The following is an 18,837-nucleotide window of genomic DNA, read 5'->3' as shown; positions in this document are numbered from 1 at the left end:
TTTATACAAGTATTATTGACAGAAACATGAGTTCCTGGTCATGGAACTTGTTTTTCCTTTTTATGTCTTGTGGAGTTCAATATGGGGTACGTGAAAGTACTGTGCTTGTAAAAATCTTTATACAGATATGCAATTGGCCTAGAATGATGTTCAATCTGCCAAAATGATATATATATACGGGTCTTAGTTTGAAACATTAGCTTATGGTCTTATCATAATTCACTTCTGTATGGTAAATTGTGGGTTCTTGTTCAAGTTTTATTTTCTTAAAGTTTAAATTTCCTGGACAAAAAAAGTGTATTTTCTGTGAAGTTTTCATTTCATGATTATACCACGATGGCCTGCTTACATTTTGAACATTTCAAAGAAATAAACTGCATTCTCTGTCATAAAATATAATTTTCTTCATAGTATTAATGGTCTTAAAATATAACTTGCTGGAGATCTCATTCTTCCAATATACAGTATGATTGTATATACGACTGCAGGTGGATGTATCTGCTACAGTATACATACTGTAGGTGACAGGGGTCTTGCAATGCTATACCCCTGCAATATTGTATTCTTCTTTTTGTCTGACTCTTTGGTACATACAGCATATGCTACATATACATTTGTGGATGGAGGTCTTATCACTTTCTAAATAATGGAATGGTTCTTCTTTCACAGACTTTAAAGACTGGACTTACCATGGTTGGTAAAGTTGTCACCCAACTTACTGGTACACTGCCCACAGGAACCTCAGATGAAGACTTATCGACACACAGCAATGCTAGGCGTAATCCGCTTGTCCCTGGAGTTATCACCATTATTGACACAGAAACAGTTGCTGAGGGACAGGTAAACCACCCTTTAAGCATTTGTAACAATGAATTTATCATTTGAATTTCATTATTCTGTGTAAAAACACTTTAATGGCTACACTGTGTATTGTGTAAGTGGACAGAGTGGTGAATGGCCTTGTAAGAAAGAGAGAGGTCTTACATTTTATTATGGAGAGCACACAGCAATTAGTTAGGATGATTTGTTTATATAGTGCAACATTTATTATTATTATTATTATTATTATTATTATTATTATTATTATTATTATTATTATTATTATCATCTTTTATTTATAAGGTGCCACAAAGTGTATGCAGCACCACACAGAGTAAAATTTAAACCAATAACAGGGTTATCAAAGCATAAATATAGCATGCAATATAGCATAAGTACCAATATCATACTATAGACTACATAGGACAGATAACAGGGGCAGGGGGAGGCAAGTCTCTGAAGCTAGCAGGAGTATACACAGGGGAGTCGATTCAGTGTTCAGTGATCCTGTACCCAGTAGTATGCAAAGAAAGTCATTAACGTGTAATGCCAATTATTCATCCCTGCTCTCTAGCTACCCCAACCAGAGATTTAGCATGGGGCCCTGGCATCCAGTGCAAGTGAATGCTACAGCGCCCTCCCAGAACTGAATTGTCAGGGTGTGTTGTCAGCTTGGGGAACTTTGAAGTGAATGGAATGATAAGGGCCCAGAAAATAGTGTGTTTGCATATCTAACTGGTATGTGTAACTAACCTTATATTGGCAGCCCGCAAATAGGTGTTTAGCCAACAGGTTTCAGCATACTTTGTATGGCGCTCAGTGCTGGTACTTAACATATCAGACGCTGTATCGCCAGGAATGCTGCAGCTCCACATATTTGGACACCTTACAGTAAGCCCTATGCTTGGCGCTTTACTATTACAGCACTGCAGCCCGGGACTGAACTTTCCTGTTGCTGCAAGATAAAACAGGAAATACTGTACACTTAACTCCATTAGTTATACTGGACGAGACTGGATACCTGCCCTGCACCCATCTTTACTCTGCAGCCAACATTTTTGTGCTTCAAAATTTAAAGGTGCCCTGCTTAGAGACCAGTATCCTTCCCGAAAAAATTCTGAAGTGAGACCTATGGGACAGATTCAATTACCTGCGAAAGCCACTGTAACAGGTCATGGTCGCTTCGGCGAGTTAACCTCAGAAGCAGATTCTGCTCGCAGCCAATGGAGGTGCAAACAGAATCTACTCACCAAAATAGCCAGAATGATGTGTTATAACAAATTAGATACGTAAATATATAAAATTCGGATTATACTATACTATAAGTATACAAATGGACAAACGGAAGGCTTGTGTTTTGGAAGATGCTCGTACATAGAATACGCTCCACCAAGATAACGAGTTAGACAATTGTCTCATGGACACTGTTAAGATATATAGCAAGGTCTGTGGTGCAGACAATCTTTTATCCTTTTTATCCAAACTTAAGTAAATGGGAAAATTATAATAGAAAAATAAATAAATATAGATAACATTAATTAAACAAACTTAAAATATTGAAAATAATTTTATTAAGTATATGTATTGTAGTGGTACAAGTACAATTCAAAGGGGAAAGTTGTCACTGACGACACACTAAGGCAAAAATCATTAAAGACAGAAGATTATGCCTTCCTGCCATGCTCCGGATACTCCATGTCACTTCTGATCTGCGGCCAGGACTCCAGCCATTTCAGCAGAAGGAAGAAGGAAGGTGTAAAGATGGGAGAAGTGGACGGGCAGGTCAGAGGGTTAAATGGAAACAGACAGACACACAAACACTAAATAGGAGCCTTACTTTGGGGGTGTGGGGAAATAAATTTCCCTAAATTGTGATGTGTGGGAAACAGGGAAGAGCAGAGGTACAGGTGTACTGGTCCAGATGGAGGAGGCTGAGCAGAAGTCAAGGGCCACAGCATGTGAAGATGAAGAGCTGCATTCCCTATGGGTATACAGTAACTGCATGCTGCCTCTGGCAATAGGTAGCATGCGGCTGGGCACCTTCATTGGTGGTCATTTTAGCGCTGTTATACCGATGGGAACCGGGTGGGCAATCCCAGCTGTCAATCACTAGAACTGTGCAATATAAAATCATAGGCAGTCTACCCTTGGCGGTACCCAGGGGCGTCTTAAGAGAGGTGCGGGCCCGTGTGCATTCCCCGTCCAGGGCTCTCTCCTATCTCTCCGGCGGTTGGCAGCCAACCGACGTGGCTGGCCGGCAGTAGACTCTGGGCACTAGAGCGCAGCTGCCATTCTCCAGTCGATTTTCCTCACTGCGGCCATTTTCTTGCTTTTTATTTAGCAGTGATGAGACCCTCGATGCGGGACCTCAAAGAGGTAAATTTTAGATAATATGGAGTGTTTATGGTCGCTAATGTGGCAATGTCTATTATCCACGTCCTTGTCCTGTATTGTATTGTACTGTAAGTCTTTGGTCAGCTATTTGTTTTACATGCAATGTAAGGCACTTCGGAACACTTGTGGTGCTATATAAATCAATAATAATAATAATAATATGGGTGCATGGTGTGCAGTGCGGCCCCCCCCTGGATGCGGGGGCACGTTTGCACTGCACACCCTGCACCCATTATAGATGCGCCCTGGCAGTACCCTCTGTCCACCCCGGAGTCCGGAGCACACGCTCCACCCCTGCACACAACTCAAGCTTAAACCTCTTATTCAAGTTCCACCATTCTTATTTTTAAGTTAAAACACATATATAAGTACATCTATCCATCTTGCAGTGAGGACACATAAATGTCAGACAATTGGTACTATCAACCTAATTGTTCTTTCATATACTCTAAATTCTCACAGTGCTTCATAAACTCTGTACCTGTTAAAGGTGGAGTAAGTACTGTAGTAAGCCTCACTTTTTTAACCAATGTAAGTTCAGAGAAGGAGGAGCAACTGTAAGTCAACCAATGATAGCACTAGTTCAGGGGTGGCCAACCAGTTATAGGCAAAAAGCCCAAAAATATCTGTAGGTATGTCAAAGAGCTGAGATAATGCAAGCGCCAAAGTTGCATGTACAAAAATGGGCACAGCCTTGTGCCACGCCCCTGGTATAATGTTTGTAAGAGCATGTAAAAGCACATACACACAATCACCGTGGAGGTAACTATTAATGGGAAAGAAAAAGCCAGAACAATATAAAAAAAACATATCCACATAAAATACACTGAAACAAACCAGACCCACATAAAATACACTGAAAATGCCGCATCCACAAATAATGCATTCAAAAAGCCACATCAACATAAAATACAATGAAAAAGCCACATCCACAAAAAATACTTTTGAAAAAAAAAAAAAAAGATTCACATAATACAATCCAGCCCCTCCATGTGTCACTCCAGCCCTCCATGCGTCACTCTAGTCCCCCTCATGTGTCACTTCAGCAGCCCTTTTGTCACTTCAGCAGACCCTCATATGTAACAACAGCAGACTCTCATGTGCCACTCCAGCCCTCCCTCTCTCCCCGGGCCACTCTGGTCCAGCCACCTTCCCCCACACTCCCTCCCACTCCAGCCCCCCCACATGTCACAAATGAAATGAAAAAGAAAAAAAACAAATAAAAAAAACCCCACAGCTCTTACCTTGTTGTGAATAGTCTGTGTTACGTAGGTAGGCTCTGGCGTCTGCAACCGCGTCCTCCTTATGGCTGCAGCTTCAGTCACAAGTTGAGCTCTGCCTCCTGTTTGCAGTGTGATGTCACCCATACATGCCTCCGGAGCAGACTGCTGCAACAATGAACAAGCCTCCTCTGAACAGCTGCGCGCCTATCAGAGGAGGCAGTAAGTGTCAGTCAGGGGAACCACATCAGAACAACGGAAGAGCCACATGTGGTTCAAGAGCCACAGGTTGGCCACCGCTGCACTAGTTCTTAGGTTGTGTGATGGATGCTGCAAGAACTTCTATCATTTAGACTCTCACAGTGTGATGCTGCAGCTCACAATTTATACATTTAGATTTTGAGCTGCACTATTTAATATTGCCTGTACAGACAGTCACTATTAGTCATCAGGTGTGCCACATGACAGTTCTAACTGGCATGATGTTACAGTAATCAATTGTTAAAAAAAAAAAAAGGAAGGAATCTTGGAAGTGTTACAACTGAGTAACAGGCAACAGATGTAATTTACATTTATATAGATGTCACAAGAGAGAAGTGAAAGTATAATTCCAGAAAAGCCATCTTCTTACTGCTACATCATAGGTTCTCAAACTCTGTCCAGAGGACCCCAAACAGTGCATGATTTCTAGGTCTCCTCATAGAATCACAAGTTAAATAATTAGCTCCACCTGTGGATCTTTTAAAATGTGTCAGTGAGTAATGAATACACTCGTGCACCTGCTGGGTGACCTGGAAAACGTGAACTGCATACCTCCCAACTGTCCTGCATTCAGCAGGACTGTCCCATTTTTCTGGGACTGTCCCGCTGTCCCACCCACGGGCCACAGTGTCTCGGTGTGGGGGGGAAGTTGGGGAGAGCACATACAGCTGCTCTGCATAGGAGCGGGTGTGCAGAAGGTGAAAGATGCCGTGCACATTCACACGGCATCTGTTCACCAGTGTAGGGAGAGCCTGGGGGCTGCCCAGCAAGTCGGAGAGTGCTGGGCACGCCCCCTATAGTGACATAAAAGTGGGTTACCGTGAGGTTGCTCCCTTTCATGTGAAGCCTTACCCCCTTTTTGGACATGCGAAGTGTCTTCGTGGGCCATAAAAATTGGGAGGTATGGAACTCTGTGGGGTACCGAGGACCGAGTTTGAGAACCTCTGTGTTACATCATTCATCCAACTGGTTTCCAATTATTTGTATGACAAGTTGTTATCTCTTAGTTTAAAGGGGCCTAATCATTAGCAGATGTTTTTCTGAGCGATGAAAGACAAAAGATATCCCTTGAAAACTCCGGTGGCTGTGCTGAACGATATCTGTCATGTACATGATAGATTTTGACAAACGATGAACGATATCGCATGACATCATGCAGGGAGTGGATTTTTTTCTCTGCAGCGCTCTGTAGCTGCTGCTAATATCTTTCGTCATTTACCGCATATAAAGGGACAGATATTTCTAATATCTGGCAGCGATATGCGATAATTGACCAACATGTTGGAGAGATGAAAGATTCAATTTATTGGCCGCGGGAGTGCGCATCTGTCATCATTCAGGGCCTATCCATAGCAGATAAATTGAACGATTAAATGCTATATCGTTCAGTCATTCAATTTATCTGCTAATGGATAGGCCCTTTAAACCTGATAATGTTGGGTAATTGATATGGGGACTGGATAAGGCATAAAACTGTCTGGCTAAATCAATCTGTTTTCCCTGGCAACCAGGAGAAATATTTTCATCAGGGGAGTTATTGCATATAACTATTTGATGCTGAACCTGTTAAACTGAGTTTGCTAAATATGTCCACAATAGAATTGATCTTAAATACAATGCCTTGTGAGGGATTTATCCAAGAGTAAGCTTTAACTTTCAGCATCTTACTGCATGTCCATCTAATGCTGGCCATACACGCTACAATTATCGGGGCGATCCGCCTGATATCGGAGGATTGCCCCGATAATTGTAGCGTGTGGGGGGGCGACCGTGGGTTAAATATTGCTCGGTAGGGCATGCCGGATTGTCCAGCATGCCCGTCCGATGCGATACTTCCCGGTAAACTGTCGGCCGCATCGGGCAGTGTATGCCCATCCACGGCCAACAGACAGACATTTCCTGTGTTCCTTCCTATGGAAGGAACAGGGAAATGTCTCCTCCCCCGGGGGATGAGCGCGGATGTCGGGCTATACACTGTGAGATTTCTCTCACAGTGTATGCCGGCGACATCTGCGGCTGGCAGGCTGCCAGATAAAATGTCTGTCGGTCTGACAGGCATTTTATCTGGCTGTGTATGCCCAGCATAAGGAAGTTACTACTGTTAGAGGTTGAAACCTCACTATATTGGTATGAAAGGTGTATATTCCCTTTAAGTTTTCAATTATAGGAAACAGATTTCGGAGTATCAAGAAATTCTAAGCATCTTTTATTAACATTTTGTGGTACAATTTTAATTTGACATTAGACTGGTTCTGAAATACCATAAACTCATGTTGTACTGCTCATTCATTCCCTGAAGATAAAGAACAATTTTAAGAAAATAATGACATTATAAGAAGGCTGAAACTGCCCCGAGCCATATAATTTATTTTGGAGTCTTTACAAGTTGGAACATTATTTAGAAGTACCTTCACTTGTCTACATTTTAAATGGTAACACTCTTAATCCCAGCCAATTACATTGTCTTCTGCCTTCATCTGGTTTTATAATTCACGTTTACAACTGCTATTTATTTGAATGACCTTTTTTATAAATGCTTAATTGACTTTACTAGCATTTGAACCTGTGAACTCTAACACGGCAACAGTGGGTGATAAATTGCTTAGCCAAACTTTGTTTATATTACATTAATGCAACTCTTTGTTTAATCTCACAGAGGGCATGAACCAGCCATTAATGCTCTCTTTGGAGTACATACTAAAAATAATTATAGGGGGTTTGTATATACTGTCTTGAAAGTTATGATAAAAAACTATAGTGCATTGTTAAACATTTTCATTATTTTTTTTTAACATAACCTTTAATGTCTTTTACTTTTACATTTCTGTGTGACTCTTTTACTTATTCATTGATTTCCTCTTATTTATGTCACTCTTTCTTTTCTTCTTGGACAAGAGTCCACTTTCTTGGGGGCTGCACTATGCCACAGTGGTTAGCATTGTGGTCTCACAGAGCTGGAGTCATGGGTTCCAGGGTCCCTATTATGTGCAAAGACTGATGTGAATGAATAGAGATCCTCTGTAAAACACTGCATTGTATGTACAGTAGTTGCTATATAAATAACAATGGGATTGTAATGCCGGCGGCAAATCCCGACACTGTGAGCCCGACAGATGGAAATCCAGACAGCGTGAGGTAAGTACAGGTATCTCGACACCTGTCATAAATCCCTAGCTGCCATTCTGCTGTCAGGATTGTGACCGGCGGCCGACGGTCACATAACTACATACAATAAATAACCATTAATCATGAATACATGTGGATGGTTGCCTAGATTTATATGACCTTCCATATATTTGTAATCAACAGTAGGAACTCAGCTGACAATAGCAGTTATTACCTAACACGTTGTCCCTACTCATTTGCCTGTTGAAAATGAGCCACTCAGTGTAATTAATAATCCATAGGGCGAATTCCGTGTCCATTATTATCTTTTATTTATATGGCGCCACAAGTGTTCTGCAGCGCCTAACAAAATACAAAAACATATAAATTAACAAGAAAAAAGTGGCTTACAGTGCAAAGCAATGCAGGACAAAGACATGGTTTATAAACATTGCTGCATTGTGGACGGGCAGGAGTGTGAACGGAGATGAGATCAGATATGTAAATGGGAAAGGATTGGGTGAGGGTTTTGTAAGTGAGTGTAAGAACCTTGAATTGGGTTCTGAAGGGGAAGTGGAACCAGTGTAGGGCTTGAAGGAGAGGGAAGGCAGATGTAGAACAGTAGGAGAGGACGATGAGCCGAGCAGCAGCATTGAGAAGAATGAGGTGGGAGTCCATTGCAGATTACTTGTGTTTGCTGCACAGTAAATATTTAGGTATCCTAGACACAGGGGCGAAACTATGCTTTCTGGGCAAAGATTCAGCTTGGAAACCTCGCTTGGTCTCAGGACTCAAAGACAAGTAATTTTGCTTGTACTACACTACCTCATCCACCGCAGAGCATCCCAATGCCAGTCATACCATACAGAGAGCAGAACAGTGACTGCCATACAATTAAAAGAGGATTACATACAGACGAGATAACTCAAAAAGCATGCTGTGTAAGATACTGTATCTGACCAATCACAATGTAAGGAATCACAATACACTTAAAATGAGGACAATCAATTATGTCTTGAATAAGCAGGAGAAGAGGACGCGAGAGGCTTCAGGGATACATAGGTGAGTAACATGTGTGAGTGCATGTATGTTTAATAAATTTATACTTTGTGTGTGTCCTGTGTTTATATTAATATTGCTTTTGCTGTGTAACTACAGGTACCAGCGGGCCCATAATGCCCCGCATGCTGGTACGTGTGGTTCTCCAAGTGCCAGCATGCGGGGGAGGCTTGCTGGGACTTGCAGTTCCACAGCAAAAGACAAATTTGTCGACACTTTCAAATGAACTACAACACATAATCAACCCGGCACCCATCGCTCAGGGGTGCCGGGGATAGCTCCGGCTATCAGCCTAGGCCTGGGGTTCCCTGGAGAGGGGAACCCTTTATTGTGGGGGGTCCCCAGCTCCCCAGGGATCCCCGGCCTGGGGTGACTAGTGGCCAGGGTTAATGCTTCAGCTGGGGTGCCCGGTGAAGGGCTCCCTTAGCTGTGGCATTAGCCCCCCGCTAGAAAAAGTCTGGTGCGGGTTCTGGATAATACAAGGGAACCCAACTCATTTTTCCCCCCTGTATTTCCAGGACCAGTACAGAGCCCAGTGCTGGTTGCGCAAAATACGATGGACCCCCGTATTTTGGCAACCAGAGCTGGTTCTGACTAGTAGTAAATTGTACCAGCGCTCAAATATGAATATAATCAAAATTGGTATATTACATATAATTTAATCACATGAAATTAAAATCAAGGTGTAAAAAGATGCACAAATATTGAAACAGATCTCAATGATATAAAAAAATGCACACTGAAAAACAATCTAATTTCAAAGTGATCCACCATATAAGCTGCATTCGTGATGTATCAGATAAAAAAATATCTCAGATAGATAGTCCACATACAATTCTGCAGCTGCAGTAATAGTTAGATGTACCGCAATGGTCTTATGGAGACTCCAAATCCCAAATTTCTAATGTGGTGAGAAGGGATGTGCACTCCCAATGAGGCTATAGTTACCAGTTCCAGTGTCCTTATAGTATAACGGTCTTTATTAGCAATGCTTGCAGAGCTGTCGCATGAAGGTAGTCCCTTTAGGCACGGTTCCTGGTCCAAATAGATGGTCTCCAACAATTGAGGGTCTCACCAATACATGGGAAAATGGGTATGCTCCTAGCGGTCAACGGTGGTCACATAAGAGCCAGGACTGAGGCGTTTCGCTGTGTGAAACCGCAGCTTTATCAAAGGTTTGATATAGCTGCGGTTTCACGCAGCGAAACGCGTGCCTAAAGGTACTACCGATGTAGGTGAAAAGTCCGGGTGGCGGAAAAGTATTGCGGGTCCGCTCAAATTGAATACGGCTCTATGTGTGCAACCAGATATTAGAACCAAGAACTTTGTGTAACACAGTATACTACTTACACTCCCTTTATGCATATTTTCAAATAATTATGAACATAAAGTTATACCAAATTGAATTATAAATGTTTCACACAGGCCTGGGCAGTTTAAGAAAGTATGTGTCCCGTGTGCAGTCTTCATGCAGGCCCCCTTTTTTATCTCAGCGGTGGATCACTCGGCTCACACGTTGATGAAGAACGCAGCTAACTGTGACAATTAGTGTAAATTGCAGGACACATTGATCATCGACACTTCATTCTGGTTTATTTTACTAGATCTATTTTAATTATAAGGTAAAATCGCTATAGTGTAGATTAGAATGATTTAGTACAGTGTGATAAAGTTTGTGTGGCTTAATTTCTTAGTTGCTGAAGATTATTTCATCTTTAAACAGTATCTACTAGGCTTTTTTTTCCTATTGGAGGTGCTTATGGCAATAGTAGCTTGCTGAAAAATGCTTCCCCTGATTGACAACATAACCTATTCTTGCAGTTAACTCATGTTCATACATAGAGACAATGGTGAGTCATGAGGACTGTTAATTATTTATTATTATTGGTTTGGTACAACTTCTGCTGTGCCTGTCCACTGACTTTGCATGGGAGTGCTAGAGAAAAACTCCATTCATCATCTACTGCCACCAGACCAAGTGAATGGATCCCACAATGTTGGAAAATAGAAATGTAAAAATAACACAAGCCATTGTTCTAGCAGCACAAGCATTACAATGGGCAACACATTAGAGATTGGCTTATCAGATTTCTTTGGCAGAAAAACTTATTTTTGCACACATTGGCAAAGCATTATATAGCAGTGCACATTAAATTTGAAGATCTTTAACATCTGCAGTATATAACTAACATTTAATTTGAAGATAGGGTGATAATACTTGGCAATTTTTAGTTTGATATCCATTTATATTTTAAAGGTGGAAACCATTTCCTTTCCGAAGGCTACATATATATATATATATATATATATATATATATATATACACATATATATACACACTCCTTTAAAATACTGCGCCAGTAGACCAACCTATAAATGTAAAATATATTCAGCAAAATTTTAATTTTTTTAAAAATTATGCTAGCAAAGTTTACTACAATATGCTTCTATTTGGATAATTTGGGTAATATGGTATCTACCATCTTGGTTCTGCACAAGTCATCAATAACCCAAATGATAATTCTGTAAACTTAAATGGGATAATTCCTAAATAAATCATGTTTGGTGCCCATAGTCGTGGCTGGTTTTTAATTTTTTTCAAATATCAAATGATAATGACTTACACTTCCAGCTTGCTCTTCACAACTGTCATTAGTCGCATATTCAGTCTCAGAAGGATCAACTTATGTACATTATCACCATCAACAATGAACATGTCCATTTTTAATGTACAATGAACATATCCATTTTTTTATTTTATGTTGATGTAATCTCTTTTTATTGAACAAATGTAATAGTACAAAGACATTGCCAAGTCAAAACCTATTTGGAGATCAATTACAACATATTATTTTAAACAAACAGTAAGCCAAACAGTGAGACCTACGTATAAGCCCTCTGGTTTAGGCAAGCACAAAATGGACATATATAAGGAGTTAATCATTTGGGCTTTAATAACAGTGGGGGGGGGGTTAAAGAGAACCAAGCTAAATGGTTATAAAGGAAGAGTATGGAAAGAGAGGGATGGATACACAGAAAGGGAAAATCGAACCATTGAAACAAGTACACCCGATACAGATGTCGAGGAGATGTAGCAATGGTGTCACAAATGTCATACAGGCTCTCCCAATTTCCCACTGACAGCAGGTTGGCAGGTTGCCATCTTTACTTTAGTGGTCAGTCTCCTTGTAAACTCTGCTCATGTGATCAGACAAACTAATGAGCAGATTTTTTTGTCTGACAGACGGGCTATTTAAACTTGCTCAGTCTGCAGCACTGGTCCAGATCTTTGTCTTACCTTCAAGGTTCTGATGTCCTGGCTCCCTGGGAATCTGTGTGTTTTGTACTGTCCTGTTGTTCTTGCTTGTCCTCCAGCATTCTGTGTTCTCATGCCTCTCTGTGTTACATGCCTTTCATCTGTCTGGGAATCCAGATGTTGCCACATACTGTGATACAGAGTATTAACACTGCTGTACAGACATCCTCAGTGCCTAATATCCTTGGACTATCTTCTTCTTAATTAACCGGCCAAAGTGGATCCAGCAAGGAAACCTATTTTGAAAGGAGATTCTGTGAGAATCTTAGTAGGTTGTTTACATGATTGTTAGGCTGTGGGCGTGGAAGGGTTAGGCAGTTGAGAAGAGGTTGTGGTTAGTGATGGGCAATAAATGGCCCCCCAGCTGTTGTAGAACTACTCATCCCATCATGCCCTGTCATAGTTTTGATATTTGACCATGTTAAAACTGTTGCAAGGCATGCTGGGATCTGTAGTTCAAAACAACAGCTGGAGGACCGCTTACTGCCCACCCCTGCACGAGGGGTAGGAATTAGGGATAGAAGAGATATACTCACCTGAACACCAGAGGTTCAGAGGTCTGAGCCGGAAGTCAGTCACATGACCACCGGGAACCAGAAGACACAGCTGAAGCCGTCAGGAGAAGGTAAGTCACAGCTGAGCCACCAGGGATTATGTCAACATTTCATTGCTTTTAACATGGTCACCATCAACATGATGAATATTGATATCATGACTGTCGACATATATCCAACCCGTGCCAGAAGAATCAATGCAATTGGCTACTTCTTGGTTTACTTTGGAGGAGCGCGAGAGAAAATTTAAAAAGAAGTTATGCCTCTATTGTGCGGCCTCTGACCATCTACTTGCCACTTGACCTGAACATCCGGGAATCACAAAATCTTAAATGGTATGAGAGGCCAAGTTAGGAAGCATATTGCACTCTGCTACCAAATTTAAGTTTCATAATTGTTATACAGTATTTCTATTACACTAGATTATCCTTTGGGTACTGTGACGTTTCTTGCTTTACTGGTTCTGAATCACCCAAAAATTTAATATGCTCAACTTTGGTGTCAAAGATAGTACTATCTACAACTACAGTCAAGATGCCCATTTTCATCACTATCATTAATGGGAGCAGGATTACTGAGAGAACCATTCGTCTTGTGAACTGTTCCCTTACAGCTCATAGTCTACACCTAGGACACTGTGTAGGAGATTATCTTGGATGAACATCTGGTCCTGTATTTTTCCTATTGGTCACCAAAAAGACCTTGAAAAAGTGCAAGACATTCTGAATCAGCCTCAACCCATTGACTTAAAAGCTGTGCAATGCTTCCTGGAATTTGCTCATTATAACCGACAATTTAGTTGGTGGATTCTCTCTGGTTACTCTTTTACTTCCATTACCCAAAAAAGTGTGGATATCTGTATTTGTTGAATCTTTTCAGGACATTGAAACGTGCCTTTTCCACAGCTCCAATAGTTAAACTATCCAACAATTCGCTACCTTTTTTCCTTGAGGTTGATGCCTCACCTGTGGAATTTGGGCAGTTTTGTCTCTATGATCTTTAGAGGATATTTACATCCATTTAGGTTCTTTTCTTAAAAGTTTCTTCCTGCAGAGATGAATTACACCATCAGAGATAGGAAAAAAAATCAAAATCTGGCTATAAGTTTAGTTCTGGGGAAGTGACAAAATCTACTGGAGGACCCCTGGTTTTATGTAATGGTATATACTGACCACAAGAACCTTCTCTACTTATAAATGGCATAGGGCCTGATTCAGAGCCACTCGCTCTGAATCAGGGCGGGGATTTTTTTTTTTTTACCAGGCTGCTCGATAAGCTGTGGGTGACCACCCACAGCTTTTGCGAGCGGCCTGGAGATGGTCGCGATTATGGTAGGGTTTCAGCTCCCACAAGCCTGAGTGGACTTCCTGCTCTAATAGAGCAGGAAGTCCACTACTGACATCATGAGTTCCTTTGGGAACACCTGTGTTTGCTCAACCATCCCCCCTACCCGCCTAAAACGGGTCAGGCTGTCAATCAACATCGACATCCGCCCCGTCTTGTAACGAGCCCCGGAGCGACTGAACTTCAGTCACTCACTGGGGCTTGCACAATGGCACGCCGGATGCGGCGCATGCACAGGGGGCAAAACATTGACCCGCTTGCGAGCGCTGTGCACTTGCGAGCGGGTCTGAATAAGGCCCATAGTGTTTGAATCCATGCCAAGCAGAGCTGGTCTGTGTTCTTTTCCTGTTTTGATTTACATATTCCCTTCAGATCAGGTTTCAAGAACCAGAAGCAGATTCACTCACGCTCACTTAATCTTCCTATTTCTCCTATTTTGTAGGACATGGTTGAGTTAGCAAGACTTTTGGAACTCCTTCACAAGAGTTTATTGGTGGCCTACTCACCATCAAGACATTAAACTTTTCAGCATGAAGTTACTCTACAAGTCTTCTTGGCCCTTTACATCCATTATCCATCCTCCTGTTCGTTCAGCAGCCTTCCTGGCTCACCCCTTTGTCTAAGAGATATTCCTTCTCCATGACTTCCCACTTGATATAGTGTCCAGTCAGGTAGTTCAGTTTGTTGCAAAATTATGGGGGTTCTTATGTGAAGCTCTACAAATTAATTTAAAATTTTCTTTTGCTTGGCACCGTCAATCCAGTGGGCAGACCGAACGTATCACTCAGGACTTAGAAACATTTATTAGAAAGTAAAGATGTGTCCTCATATACCAAGCCTCAATATGCCATGCCATGCTGTGTGAGATACCCGGAGCGAGTGTGAGATACCCACCGCTTGTAGGATGTTGCTATCCTACAAGCGGTGTAGGATAGCAACATTTTTAAAATTGTGTGACTTATTTGCACCGCAGACGTAGAAAAGTACCACTGAATCTGTACCAGAGACACCGAGCTGTGACTTTAACCACACACAAATTAGTTCTAAATAAATAAAAAGTTGCAGTTGAAGCATAATGGATTTTGGTGTAAAAAGGAAGTCATGCCTGCTGCATCATAGCACTTCTGTAGAGATTTAGACTCATTCTCACACAGATGTATAAGTGCTGCATATCAAATTAATCAATGCAATCTCATTAAGTTTTGTCGCATCAGGTTGCGGCTAAAAAGCTCATTCTAGCAAAAAAGATGCACAGGATCTGAAGCGCTGACAAAGGCAGTTTGACGTGCCTGCAACATTAGTGTATAAAGACACATCCGTATGTTTCAGCCACTCAGGCCGACTGCTCTGATCACATACCTTGGACTGAATATGCCCACAATAACCACTAGCACAAATGATCTGTTTCTTCTCCCTTCTTCATTGTCTATGAAGGCACCCAATTCTCAGTCAGTCGTCACTCTTGCCTACATCAGATATTCCAGTAGTTAAGGCTGCACTCGAGGACTTCTCTAAAATGTGGGATAGAGGTGAAAAGGAATCTCAGGAAATCTTCAGACCACTACAATTTTTTATCGGATAGAAACATTGAGCTACACCTCATTTCAATGTATCCAACAAAGTGTGGCTCTCCACTTGAAATCTACATCTTCGTGATTAATATTTTTTCCAAAAAAACGCTCAGAAATTGTCAGGGGTTTTATTTGTGATTGAAATAATTCAAGAACATTCATTTAAAAACTATCCAACACTTTTATTATTATTAGTTAAAAAAATATATATACCATAAAAATAGCAATTTGTATGGTATACTGTGCATGAACTTGAACTTTAAACTACTGATGACCATTGAAGGCTGTACCATCAATGGTCGACGATTAAAAACCATTGGTAGAAAACCATCAGTGGTTTAGCCATAAATTGTTGGGTGCTGCATGTGCACAGACCTCTGCCAAAGAACCAGCGCTGACTATTTTTTCTCAACACTGGGCCCCCATTGAGAGCGTAGCATATTTGCCACGCCACCAATGGCAATAAAAACCCACTTGCAATTGGCCATAGACCATCCTACTATAGACACTTTTAAACTAATTGACTGTCCCATATTGATATACTTAATTGCTGCGGGATCACCATATATGTATATATACAGTCGAGTCACATTATTATGACCACCTCCTACATTTGATGTCGGCAGCGCGTAGCCCATGAAGTACGTCACATGAACTTGATGGAGGGATGTGTGGGATGATTATTGGCTTTCGGGCCAAGGGTGGCAGTATTTCTGAAACAGTGCAGTTTGTGAACTGTTCGCATGCTGCTGAGGTGAAGGTGTATCGTGACTGGACAAATGTCACCATTGCAAATAATCGAAGTAGAAAGTACAGAGCACCATGTGCCATTGATGTGAGAGGTGAATGTTGGCTACGAAGGTGCGTGAGGGTCGACCGACACGCAACAGTGGAGCAGCTCACTGTCAGAATGAGCCTGGGGGCCACCAGACATGTCTAAAACGACAGTTCAGCGAGCCCTCCTGCGTATGGGGCTCCGAAGCAAACAGATGGTCACTGCACATATGCTAACAAAGGTGCATTAGCGGAAAAGGCTTACATTTTCATGCCTGTATCGGAATTGGACCTCCGCTGATTGGCGAATGGTTGCCTTCTCCGATGAGTCACATTCTCTGCTTCATCGAACGGATGGATGTTGGCGTGTCAAATGAGAAAAAAACACCCTGTAACCATTGCTGTAAAAACACAAGCTGGTGGTGGCAGCGTTATGGTCTATGAAATGTTTTCATGGCTTTCTCTGGGCCCACTCATCCATTTGGAAGGCACCCTCAACCAATTTGGCTATATGATTTCGTCCTTGCAGAGTACGTACACCCATACTTGCTGATTGTCTTCCCTGAGGCGGATGGCATCTTCCAGCAAGACAATGTGACATGTCACACGGCTAGAAATGTCCGACAGTGGTTGGACGAGCACGAACAAGACTTCCAAGTACTTCCCTGACCCCCTAATTTCCCGTAATTGAACCCAAGTGAGCATCTGTGGGACCACCTCGATCGTTGTGTTTGCTCTATGGATACTCCACCACGCACCCTCCTGCAGCTGTGGGATGCACTGCAGTCAGCATGGCTCCAGATACCTGTGCCAACCTACCAGCTCCTTATTGAGTCACTCCCAGCACATTTAGCTGCTGTCTGTGCTGCTCTGGCTATTAGCTGGTGGTCATAATTATGTGACTCAACTGTGTATATACTAGCTGGGATACCCGGCATTGCCCGGGTTGAAGAGTGGACCCTGAAGTACACCTGCAGCTTTTATTTGTTCACATTGTCCTCGCCTTTAACCCCTTTCCAATGATCCTGAAAAGGACCCCACTGTTTGCTAACATGCATGCAAACAGTGGCGTAACTACCGTGGGTGCAAGGGGTGCGGTTGCTATGGTGAGCTGTCTCTGTGGCTCGCCGCTCCCCCTGCACCCAGTCACGCACACAAGGTGGGCCAGTCCAGTAAGGGCCGTCGAGGGGGGCCCGGGTGTCAGCGATGTTGATTTGGTGCTGGCTCGCCAGCTGATTACAGCTGGCGCACTGGCAGATGGTCATGGCGAGACTTCACCGCCAGTCATGAGGCAATCAGAGTTCGCAGACCAACAGCTAATCAGCAGTGGAGGCTCCTGATTGGCTGCTGGTTTGTGAGCTCCAATTGGCCAGACTCAAATTGTGCTGGAGCTGTTTGTCCATGTCTGCCACTGCCTGTAGGTGCACCAGCTGTAATTAGCTGGCTGCCAGTCCTCATCTACTGGCTACTGATGACACACAGGGGGAGCCGAGAGGCTGCTGGAGGGACACTGGGAGGTGAGTTACAGGGGGGGTGATTAATGTGTATGGTGCACTACTATTGTGTGGAGTAATGTGTTTTATGGGGAACAGCTACTATGTGGGATAATCTATAAAGGGCATTACTGTATGGTATAATGTTATAAGGGGTACTACTGTGGGAATCGGAATGAAATACCGGCAGCTCAATAGCTGCCGGTTTAAATCCCGACAGCGGCATCCCGATATGTGAAGATCCCGACAATGGTGGTAAGTATGCTATCCCTACCCCTCTCCCCTACTAACACTACCCCTCCCTTAGTGGTGCCTATCCCTAACCTCCACCCGGTGGTGCCTAACCCTAACCCCTCCTTCCCGCATTCTGAACCTAACTTTCCTGGGGGGGTACTTAACTCCCCCGGTGGTGCCTAACCCTAACCCCCTCCCCGTAGCCTCACCCTAATCCTCCACGGGGGGGCCTAACCCTAAGTTCCCCCGGGGGGTGCCTAAACCTATCCCTCCCCTCCAAGGCTAAGACCTAAGAAACCCCACTTAACTTCGTTCGGGATGGCGGCTGTCAGGATTTCAGCATGGGGCTAAATGTAGGCGTCAGGATTTCGACGCCTATCTTTAGTCCTGAGTCAAGCTTCCACTGTCGGGATTCATCCTGGGCGCCGGTAATCTAACTACATCCTCTACTGTGTGGCATAACCTGAATGGGGTCTGTGTGGCATAACCTAATTGGGGTCTGTGTGGCATAACATGAATAGAATTTGTGTGGGGGCAAATGTGTTTTTTTTACCTCTGGGGGGCCTTTTAAGATCTTGCTATGTGGCCTTTGCATGCTCTGGATTTAATATGAATCTGCATGAGTCATCAAGTTTGCTCAGACTGAGGTTAAAATTTTACTTTTGTTGCATTCACACAGGTTTTTGGCAGACT

At 42.7% G+C, this 18,837-nt stretch overlaps 1 protein-coding gene and 1 pseudogene across 6 annotated transcripts in view; both read left to right on the top strand.

Moving 5' to 3' along the window:
- BCAS3 (BCAS3 microtubule associated cell migration factor) overlaps positions 1-18,837 on the top strand; it is a 1,455,708-nt gene that overhangs the window by 365,912 nt on the left and 1,070,959 nt on the right. For all 6 annotated transcript variants that reach the window (XM_088446353.1, XM_088446352.1, XM_088446357.1 and 3 more), the window contains one exon: positions 670-840. In XM_088446353.1, coding sequence (XP_088302479.1) covers positions 670-840 — 171 coding nt within the window. The remainder of the gene's footprint in view (positions 1-669; positions 841-18,837) is intronic.
- LOC148506722 (5.8S ribosomal RNA) lies at positions 10,343-10,500 on the top strand (annotated as a pseudogene).

This window comes from Taudactylus pleione, unplaced genomic scaffold, assembly GCF_031769625.1.
Source record: "Taudactylus pleione unplaced genomic scaffold, aTauple2 ptg000397bl, whole genome shotgun sequence".
Classification (NCBI taxonomy): Eukaryota; Metazoa; Chordata; class Amphibia; order Anura; family Myobatrachidae; genus Taudactylus; species Taudactylus pleione.
Note: the sequence above shows the minus strand (reverse complement) of the source record. Positions and strands in the feature narration are given on the sequence as shown.